Genomic DNA, 11,584 nt, shown 5'->3' with positions numbered 1-11,584 from the left:
AAAAGGTTGGGGACCGCTGCTCTAGGACATTCTACATCAGTAGTATGTTTCTTGAACTTTGGGGCGGGCCCCACTGGTGTGACATGGCATGGATTCTGGCTGTCTTTACGATGATAGAATGCAGATATTGAAATTAATTTCACATGGCTTTCATCCTTTCTTCTTTTGTTCCAAAGGCAGTAATCTTAGGTCTGTCTGCATTTAGCCCGAGACAGTTCATTTATTTGTTCAATTCTCTTACAGGGAGACTGTAGTCGCTTGGTAACAGAGCAAGGTAAACCTGAGTCTCGTCTGCATAATGATATTTAATATTTTTGTTCTGTATAATGTAGCCTAATGGAAGCATACAAGGATTAAGCCTCGGATGAACCCCATACATCATCTTGGCCTGCTCAGATGCATCATAACTACCTATTGAGACAAACGAGTTTCTGCCCTGAAGATATGACTTGAACTACTTTAACACTGAGCCTGAGAGCACAACCCAGTTTTTCAGGCTGTGCAAAAGTCATTTTAACTGTGTTAAAAAAAAACGCAGCACTGAAATGTAATACGGATAGAACTGAAATTTTGCCTGACTCATTTATTAAACAAATATCTTTCAGAACCTTAATTATAGCTGTCTCAGTACTGTGTAGGGCTGAAATCCAGATTTGCAAATAAGCAAAGTAACTATTTGATGTTAAAGATTTACTTAGTCGCTGGTAGACAACTTTTTTAATTATTTAACTTACAAAGGGAAGGTTTGTCGATAATCACAGATGTATTTAGATTACTCTTGTTTCGGGAGAGACTTGAGGACTGCATTTCCTAAGGCTTCTGGACAGTTACCTGATGAAAGAAAGCTATTATCTGCCTCAAATCCATTGCCAAACAGCTGAAAACATTTTTTAGAGATGCTTGTTAGTAGAGTATCAAGACAGCAGATGGACAGCTTAAGATGCTGCACAATTTCTTCCTGAGTTCTGTTGTCAACAGCACAACATCACGCTATTTTCACCATAGTCCTATCATATGATTGTAGATGGGAAATTAATTTTTTTTGCATGAAATTTAATTTTTACTGGTTGACCTTGAATTTTATTACTGAAGAAGTCAAAAAAAGAGTATGTGAGTTAGTGGCATTATTGGTGATAATGAAAAGGATTGCCTAGCCCTTCTTAGTTCTAAATGGTAAGTATTAAGTTTCCCTTTAAATATGTGAATTTGAGGTTTTTCGCCATCTGGCTCAGCTTTTTGGCATTCCCTTCTCTGGATCATTACAGATTTGGCATTTCTCTATGGAGCTTTGTTTAGCAGATGATGAGTTAACCCTGTAATGACATCAATGAAATCCTCTTTGTAATTGGGATGGTTTCGAAGATCAGATGGAACATCATGGGTAGGCAATGCAGAGATAGCTTCCATTAACTGTTCACCAGTATTCTCATTGATGCTCCACTTAACCGTTATTGATGATGTGTAGGAGTCATCAAGTAAAGCTTCGACATGATGATATAGCATGGTCAGTTGCATCAACATTTGAAATATTAACACCCTTAGTGATGATCAGATCTAGTGTGTATCCTTAATTGAGGATGGGTGCATCTACATGCTGAGTCAATACAAATGTGTTAGGGGTTGCTAATATGTATGTCACCAGCTTACATTCAGAAAGCAGGAAAAGGAAATCAAGTTTAAAAGTAGGAAAAGGATCAATTAAAATAATTTGTTTGTTAAAGATGTAACATTAAGCAGGGCCTGTTTCAGGTTTTTTCTGAGAGGGCTGGACAGATGTGGCTGAAGAGGAATGGATATCCAATTGTATACCTTTGCAGTGTGAGTTTGGTGCATCTTGATCATTCTACTACTTATCAAAACTAGGATATGGATAGAACATACCGTTGTTTAGTCCCCCACCTGGCAGTGGTGGAGGCGCAAATACAGTAGGATGCAATAGGTCCATGCCATATTGGGCGTAGTAGACATGGTGCAGGGACCCTGTATGTCCAAGTTATTTTCTCTTTTGTCTGTACTCATGCCAGGCAGATTCGCTTGGTGTTGATTTGACTGGCCATGTTTAGAGATGCAGCTCTGCAACTTAGCATCACATATCTCTGATATTGGCTTGTAAGAGCAATCCCCAAGAGTAGAGGTAAGGGAAGACTGATGAGGAAAAGTGTTGGTGACCTTGCTGGGCTTATCTTCACCAACACGGGTAGGAGAGAGCTGTTTTCTCTCTCTGTTGTCTTCATTATCAGCAAGGTCGGTGCCACAGAATGTGCTGTGCTGGGGTGGAGGCAGAGCTCGGAGGGGGTGAGTTTAATGCCAGCATTAACCAGCTTTTCCATTTTGTCAGTGAATCCCAAAAGGAGTGAGACAGGGGAGAGGGGAGAGTGAAAAGAGCAGGAATTGGAAGACTGATCCATGACCTGGTTATTAGCCTATTCACATAGAGGCTGTGGTGTTTTGTCTTTTTGGCGCCAAGGCTGCGGTGTGTCAGGGTGCATCTTAGGCCTGGCCAATGGGTATTGCAGGCTGAGCCAAAAATGATTACTACTCCAGATCATATTGGGTAGAGGCCATCTGCTCTGAAAAGATACATACATCCCAACACCAGATTAAAGTTATCAGTGTAGTTGATCCTTTTCAGACCACAGGCTTGGTGAGCCATATATTCAATAAAAAAAAGTCTGCTGATCCTGTTGATCCCTTTGACCATTAGCAGTGGTCCAGTCATCAACAACTGGGCTTCCAGTTTATCAAGGCCATTTAAAAATTCTATGAAATCCTGCTTCATTGCCCCCCATATGTAGGATACCTGTATTATTTTGGGGTAAGATATCAGAAGCAATATGTTTTAATTGTGTTACCACTTGTAAAACAAAGTTACAGGATGATGTTTTGTTTTTTCATCCCCCTTCACTTCATTACCATTCTTGCCTTACTTGGCTTTTTCCGTTTATTCAAACCCCTTATAATTCTCCCTCGTCCATTCTTTATATATTATATATATATTATTATATATTCTTTTATCTAAACATGTCTAATGGGGATTTTTTAACTTTTCAAACCTGTTTTCTAGTTTCTAGTTTAGTTTTCAAACTGTGGTCTGTGTTTATTATACCTAGTCGTCCGCACATGCACATGTTATGGTAGTTGAAAGGTAGTTGAGTCACTGGCGGGAGTTTCATGGAGTTCACGTCTTCTCCAGTGCAAATATCCTGGTTTAAAGTGCTGCAATCTTCTGTAGTCTGCATTTTAGCAATGTCGATAAGCCGGATGTTGTTGTTGACATGCAGCAAAGGGCCACAGGTCGGATTTGAACACATGGATGCTGCAGCAAGGTCTCCTTCCTCCTTTTGCTTTAGGTCTTCCTGGTTACCTTGGGACATTTTCAATGCAAAGGTCCTTGGGTTTGTTTTAATTAGGTTGCAAATTATATCTGAGTAGATTTACAGGTACAGTAAGTGGGCAAGATAAATTGCATAGGAAATGCCACATTAACATGTAATAAGACTGAACTAAGTAATCTCTAATTAGGTTGCCCTTTTAGAAAGGGGAGCATGTCTGTGATCCTGTGGAAAAAGACTAATTGTCTGAGAGGGTTAGAGACTTATTTAGGGCTCTGGTGCACTTGGCCTAGAACCTTTTTAACAGCTGATTATGATGCACACATGATACTCACAGGTATTATCACATGGTGTTAAATGCAGGTGATAATGTTTATAATGCTCAGCTTTATTTCTGCCTCTGGATACACCACTTTTTAATAGTTATCAATTTTACTTCTTATACATAGGTACTTGTGTTTCTCCCACTCACTGCCTCTTTTCCTCCACTGATGGTGCTCATAAATTTGAATTTTTGTATGATACTAAATAGTTTTCATAATAACCTTATAGTGATATAGATTTTGTTTATAGACTACGTTTTTTGACTAAGTTTTCATGTACCATGCTGGAGTTGCAAGAAGGTGTATGGGATGGTTGGCAGGCATATAAAGTTTTTGAATGTAAGTGTAAGATTGTCTATTTAATCAGAAGTCGAATGAAGTACATTGTCGGTGAACATACTTAAATGATACGAGTATCAGTATTTTTGCAAGATGGCAGGTATGTTATAACAACTTTAACTGTAATTCAGATGGTTTCTTTTAAAACATATTTACTGTTTTAAATTAGTTGTACATAAATTTAATTTCTAGGAGATGGGGGATTATTTACTACTTATTTGGGATGACACCTTAAAGGGTTTGTTATGCCCCTAGAAAATATGTTCAAACTGTGTTTAAACTGAATGGAAACGTAGCCCATGACAGGGTTTTTGCGCTTTTAATAGCAGCTTTGTTGGTAACACATGGCCCCTCTATGAAGTTTTTCTCAAGTAACTACACAGTTGGATGATTTTTTGTACAAAAACTAAGTTATTGTGAGTATCAGTATTTTCCAATACTGTACCACTATTTCAAAACATTATTTAAAAAAACAAATAATCTTACCTGACCATTTTTGTCTCCCACAGATTAATACTAACACTCATACACTGGGTAAAAAAATATGTGGATATCGGAATGTATTGCTGATTGAAAGTGTTGGGATGATAGCTGCAAGATAACTTATCTCTCCCGCTTCAGCTGGCAGCTGCACCGACTGTCAACAACAACAGACACTTCATTTTGATATTTGATGAAGCCACTGTCTGTGTACTCACATAAACCAGTCAGATGAGCAAAACAAGACAGACCCAGAGAAGAATACAACAGCCAGAAAAATGAATCATACAGCAGCATGATGGAGAAGAGTCACCCTCAGTTTTAATTAGTCCAGCAGCCAATTTTAAAACAGAGATAGAAAACGATGGACCAATACTGACATGGTAAAACGAAGAAGAGGCCAGACTTTGGGCTTTCACTTCACAGTTTGTGGTAATTTTGTTAATTCACTGTCAGGACTCCAATATTTCATATACAGCAGTCGCTCAACCTAATTCAGGCCATACAAATTGTAAACTGGACTGATTTTTATGGAACGTTATAAATGAAGGGATTGATCCATACATTATTTATGTGATTGTCTATTGATTCTCTTGATGGTGATTAGTGTTTTTTCTTTTGAATGTAACTAATTAATTTTCTAATTGAATGTCAGGCTGTATCAGGATTTAAAGTAGTGTAAAAAGTCTACTTTATCTGAGGTATGCAACTGAATGAAAGGGAGTTGCATAACTAACAACATTAACATAAGAAGGGAAAATGTGTGGGCTAACAAAACTTTTTAAACCAATATTAACATAATGAAACCAACCCAAAACTCAGCTCCATGATGAATGAATGCAATAATATTAAACCGACATGTCTCCAGAGGTATTGGTATTAGTTATCTACACACTTTCATTTCAGGTACCAGATCATACACACATGCCTCCTCATTAATAACATCATGCATGGATCTGGCTTCTGGAGACAAAACAAAAACTAAACTACAAACAAAACCTAAGCAAAACCAAACAGCACTTGTTACAAAATGTTACTATACATATAATACCTTAAAATCAAACTCTGTGTTTATATACAATACAAAATTTGCTCTTCTTTCCTAGAATCTATAATCGCTGACATGTGGTACGGAGCATACAGCAACTCTTTTAAAAAAAGCAACAAATACAACATTAAAACATGATGATTTAAAAAATAAAACACAAAACAAAGTACATGGCGCATAGAAAAGGGAACTAAACCTCAATTAAAGACAAACAACGTACATTTAAGTTAAGCAACAATATCAAGTTCACATTTTCCCCATAACTATGCTGTGGTGCCATGGCAAATCATGTCTCTTTGTAGTCCGTTGCTTCACTGCCATGGAAACAACAACGGCTGAATGCACTTTACTGTTGTTATGCTGAAGTACAGTTTTACAGCAGCCCCGGTCTGTTATGCACCCCTTATTCATTTTCTCTTTCCTTTCCTCCCTCCAACCCTCGTTCCCTCTTTATTCTGAAGGCATTCAGGTGAGTTTCTCTTTAGTTCATTGAAAACACCCAGTACCCCCTATGCAATGTTCTTAATTGCATTCTCATTAAGCTTTTCCATGTAGTTCCTAAGATCCTTTGAGTCCCCAAGCTCGATGTCCGGACATACCCATTTTATCTCACTGGTCTGCACTAGTGCTAATGGGCTGAGCACAGGACATCCATTACTGGACTTGACATTGGAAAAGGTGGTGAACTTCACCCTCTTTCTCTTGGTAGTGGGTGAGTTAAGCGACTCATTCCTGTGATCCCTCCCACTCGAACTACAGCCTCCCACACCATTATTACCACGCTGGACGCCTCCATTTAATAGTTGACTACCTTCCTCTAGAGTACCACCAAGCTCGTCCTGTTGCTGTTGCTGCAGACATAGCCCCTCCTCTTGGCCCAGCCAAACCCAGTCGTGGGCATGGGGCATTGCTTCTGGGGCCTCCAGGGAAAGCTGCTTGCTACGGTACTTATATGCATAAGAGATGCAGTTAATTAGAAAAACCAGGATGGCCAGGCAGAAGACTCCCAGCAGGGCATACATACCAATCTCCAGGTCTGTCAGACCTCGTCGGGACGGTAACAAGTCCTCATCAGTGCTGCGGCTACGAGGCAGCTCTGCCTTGTCTGGATATTCAGAGAATTCGCTTGGGACCCTCGCCCCACTGTCCGCTGATAGACGCCCTCCATTAGGTCTCACTGGGACGTGGCCTCTAATGGTTGTGGCTCCGCGGTTGATTAACCCAGTTTCCATGTCAGAGATAGATCCACCATAATATGGAGGATCAGGACGTGTTCGCCGGTCACCTGGTTGTCTGTATTGCTCCCCTGGCTGACCAAATCTTACTTGTATATTTACCATTCCAGTGGCTGTGACAGTACGCCTTTTTCCCTTCTGGCACACCTCTGATGGGCTCATTTCAACACGCACAAGCAAACCTTGACCTTCGCCCTTAGCAACAACAATGGGCCACTTCCATGCCGCACTGCGCTTTACCATCACCACCTGTTCATCCAGAGAGGTGGCTGCCAGGGTAAAATGGGCAGGGTTGTAGTTGTCTAGAGGAGTCATGGATCCATCACTGAACTGGAGCCAAGCACTGATGAGGGACTCCTAATTAAATACACATACAAACAGAAATTGGTTTTAGTGCAACAGCAGTAACCCAAATAACCCTGGAAATAATTCCAAAAACAGTAATCTGCACATTTCCAGCTAATGCGTAAGAATACAAAATTAAACAGAGGAACATGGTGAAAGCAAAAGTGAGCCTTAATTACTGTAGAAAGGTTCATAGAAACAATAGAGTGGATATTATATGATATGGAACTATTCCCCTGAAAGTCAAATATTCTTTTCTCTCCAAGAGAAGAGACAGTAGCCTTTTCCCATTTGAAATTATAATTACAGGAATAACAGAGCTTTTCAGTGGTTGGATATGCAAATCAAAGAGATGGCTTCACTATATCAAGAGTGAATTAATTATAAAGGAAAAATTCTAATGCATATCATAGACTCCATAATAAGCCTGATCAAGCCCTGAACTTATAAGCCAAATGCAATGCACCATACAGTGCTAATACAGTAAAGATGATACTTTCCCCTCTTCTTGTGGTAGGTTAAGGAATGATGATATTTGGATGTCTTGGATCCATACCTGTTTTAGTGAGTCAATGACCTCCTGTGTGGTTGCAGTGGCGACGATGGCCCTGTTACTCCCTGGGCTGAGCTGCAGGGACAGAGAGAGTCCAGATACCAACTGCACTCCCAGCTCTGTCACACTCACTTTATCATCCAGCACCCTGATGCTCCTCTCAGCCAGGACCGATGATGTCAGAGGGGACAGCACCTGCAATACACGCAAACACTTGCTGCTCATTATAGTCCATTAAGATCTGAGATGACATTGTTACTGTAAATGAAGAGGGAGAGCCAATTTGCTAGCAGTCACTGTTGTTGACAATGTACTATCACTGTAGATGATAAGCTGTCCAATCTTGGAGCCCTGCAAGCTGAAGCCTGCACACTAAATTGAGTTTTATCAAGATATCCCTTTAAAGTTCCTTCTTTGAATGTAGTCATACTATGTTGGTTCCAGTAGTAAATAAACTGTTATCAAAACAGATGTTGGCACACATTTGCTTACAGCTTTGATGGAATATCATCTTGTAGTTCAGTACTGTAAAATCTTAAAGAAAACACATATTCCGTAAACTGCCTTATGTCAAATATCACAATTCATCATTTGTTTTTCTTCCAAAAACGTTGCAAATTTGTTACTCTACAATACTGTTACCTAAATACCTAAATCTCTCCTTTATTTTTTTACTATGGTTGCCAGTGGACTTGAATGTAAACATGACGTTTTCTGGCATTTGCTGGAACAACAGATGTAGTTATTTTTCTTGGAAGAACATTCTCCCTATACTTGTTTGTGTGCTGGGTCAATAAAAATTGATGTAAATAGAACAAAAACTTTGGCTCCTGTATTCCAAACTATTAAGCAACGGAGACCACATGCACAGGGACTGTGCATAGATAAAGAAACATTATGATTATATAAACACAAACTAACATAAAAACGCTCCTAAACTTGTACGCAAACCTATAATCTCCACCCTTCTAATACATTCTCTATCTCCCTGAGTTGCCAGAGATGTAAGCATGTAAATTGTTGTGATATTGTTATGAGATGAGATCCGCTCCAATTAGGGTTCCGGTCTCTCCTCTAGCCGCCCCCGCATAGATGCATTTACCAACCATAATGAACTGTCAGCACTGATCACTGCCTCATTTGTACAGACCCTTTCCCCTGTTTTCTTCCCTTTGGTTTACCTCATTTTATTTTCCCTTTTGCTTCCCACGCAGTGACACTGATATCATTGAGTGTTAAACGTAGCTAAAATCAGTGTAGTCAAAAAATGGGAAATATGTTTTAACATTATCTCTGAGATGAGGGCAAAGGTTAAATAGTCACCTACAATTCTTGACACATCTTCAGTGACACAAAATGTTATTTGAAAATTATGGGCTACTGAAATGCTTCATTTTTGGAAGTTGTACTTCTGGTAGCATCATACTTACATACTCATACTCGTAATCATCATACTCGCATCCTCTGGATGTTTAGATTCATATCATTGTAGGTGAGAAAGTTCTGTTTGTTTTATATTAAAATAAAATCACGCTGCAGTCAAAAGGTGCCCCAATGCTGTGTCAACTAGGAACTACTAAAATATCAGAAAGTAAGTAGGTACCTAAGTTTAAAGTTCAAGAAGCCATGCGTCACCTTCTCGAACAGAATAAGCTGCCAAACTTCCAGTCACAAAAACATTTACCCCCTTCATAGCTGTCCACGAGATGTCAGGTACATTTTTTGCGTCCCTCAGACTGATCAACAATCCTCTCAACCTAGCCCTGACTACATACTAACAAGTGTCCAGACTTTCTACTGTTCCCCTGTCAAAGGTGTCTAGGCTCCTTTCCTTGATTCTGTGGAAGTAGGCAGACCCTTTTCCTCCCCTTTATCAGAGTCCTTTGTCCAATTTTCAGAGATGTCATGTCTCTTCTTTACCCCATTAGAGAGATTGCAGGTCCTGCCTTTGGCCTACATCCATATTTACGAGAGTCCTCCAGCAGACATGTCAAGTCCCTTCCACAGACCAGTTCCAGAGTTTACAGGTCGCTTCATTCCACCCCCAGAGAGCAATTAAAGACCCCTTCCAGGCTTCCCTCTTTCCATTCAAAGCTGTCAGAGTCTTGCCTTGTATGATTTCTTTCCAAATCTCAGAGGGCTTTTACTACCTGACCCCACAAAATCCCATTTGCGCCTGGTTCTAGTTTGGTGCAACCAACAATATTACATACAATCGATTGTTGCCCAGACCATGTTACTCTGACGCATTATTCTGACACTTTCGCAAAGGTTAATAGCAAAATGTATTTTTCATGCCAGTAGTCTATCATGTCTATAACATGTCAGACAGATGGTGCTTAAAAGGATTCATTCATTTCTCCTGATATACCATTGAACTTGCAGCCCAGTATCTTAATTATGCAATTACCAATTCTATGACAAATATGGAATCTTCTAATACCTCAGTGACATTTAATTGTCAAATCCTTCATTGTGCTTCATTGTAATTCTAAACAGTTTGATCAAAATAAAGCTATTAATGTGTGTTATGTATTTAAAATCTTCAGAAATTAGAGCATATGAAAATGTATTAGCACTCTGTTTCTTGGATGAATGAGGCAGGGTTCCTTTCTTTGCTGTCATGTTCATAATCCTTTTAACAATAATTATATGTGCTTTTTTTGTCTTCTTGGTTTGACTTTCTGACAGTGCGGTTTGGCAGCAAGCACACCTCAGATTTCTAAACCCTCAACCAGCACATGAACACAGAATACAGTATATTGTTGAAATCAGACCGAACTTTCAACTGCAATACCACTCAACCATTAGGTAACACTAAGAAAAATAAAAAGGTATATTCACAGTAGTCTATTATCTAGATTGACTATATGACTGGACTAGCTGCTTTGGAATTTGTTTTTTTTGATCACAGAAATCTGTGATCGGATTTAAAAAAAAAACACAAAAAAAAACCTTGACCTTTGAGACCTTTTCCTAATGGGCTTCCAAATACAAATAATACAAAATAAATTTTTGGAGAGCAAATGAAATACAATCTTGGTTATTTTCATATTTATTCTTACACAGTGTTTGAATAAAGATATTGTAGAAGAACAAAAATTGTGTATGACGAAATATTGGAAAAATCTCTTTACACATCATTTGTGCCAATTATTGTAGTCAGATAGTAGTTAACCCTAACTGTGAGTGAACTAGGTAAATAAAGGTCACAGGAAATGGTTATACTGAAATGGCTTGTGTTGTTTTTAGGAAAATTAGGAAAGCCACTCAAATACATAACCCTAGTGGTTCACTGAGCTGATTTTATGCTTTGCTTTGTTCGTCTATTTCACTAAGTGTTTACATGATTTCTCTGGATTAAGCCCAAAAGCTTTGTCCTAAATCAAGAGCATGTTTTCATTCTGAATGATTTAACCTTTCCACAGACCACCTGAGAAGTATACCAAAGACTAGACTGAAAACATAACTAAGACTTTGAGTACAAATTGTTGATTAATTAGTAGAAACATTAACTATCTAATCATGTCTGCATTCAGTGCAACAATTAACCTTCATGTTCAGTTATATAATTTGCATTTCAAGGGAGAAATACACTCACTTATAATAGGTACCAGCAATTATAATTCACTTTGCGATATCTAGATCAAGCAGGAACAGGAACAGGAACCAAAAGCATATCTGAAATTATTCCTTCATTACCACAGAGATATAGTTCAACATACTGTATCTCTTCTGGGATAAAATCCTATGTATTTTTAAAAACATTTCTTGGTTACTGCAGTGATTGCACTTGGATGTCATTGTCAACAATTTGAAAGCACTTGTATTAGAAGTTGGACCTAAAATTGATCTGAATTGAACAAATGTCACAGTCTCCTGAACACAATTGCCAATACTCTAGTCCAGCGGTCCCCAACCTTTTTTGC

At 38.8% G+C, this 11,584-nt stretch overlaps 1 protein-coding gene across 1 annotated transcript in view; it reads right to left on the bottom strand.

The window, feature by feature from the left end:
* Positions 1-4,773: 4,773 nt before the first annotated feature.
* LOC118332863 (transmembrane protein 132D-like) overlaps positions 4,774-11,584 on the bottom strand; it is a 13,806-nt gene continuing 6,995 nt past the window's right edge. Inside the window, exons 4-5 of the mRNA XM_035668298.1 lie at positions 7,659-7,850; positions 4,774-7,114 (exon numbers count right to left, since the gene is read on the bottom strand). Of these exons, the coding sequence (XP_035524191.1) occupies positions 6,032-7,114; positions 7,659-7,850 (1,275 nt within the window). The 3' untranslated portion in view covers positions 4,774-6,031. The remainder of the gene's footprint in view (positions 7,115-7,658; positions 7,851-11,584) is intronic.

This window comes from Morone saxatilis, unplaced genomic scaffold, assembly GCF_004916995.1.
Source record: "Morone saxatilis isolate NCDOM2014 unplaced genomic scaffold, NCSU_SB_2.0 Contig21, whole genome shotgun sequence".
NCBI classification, from domain to species: Eukaryota; Metazoa; Chordata; class Actinopteri; family Moronidae; genus Morone; species Morone saxatilis.
This window is presented reverse-complemented; position numbering and strand designations above follow the sequence as displayed.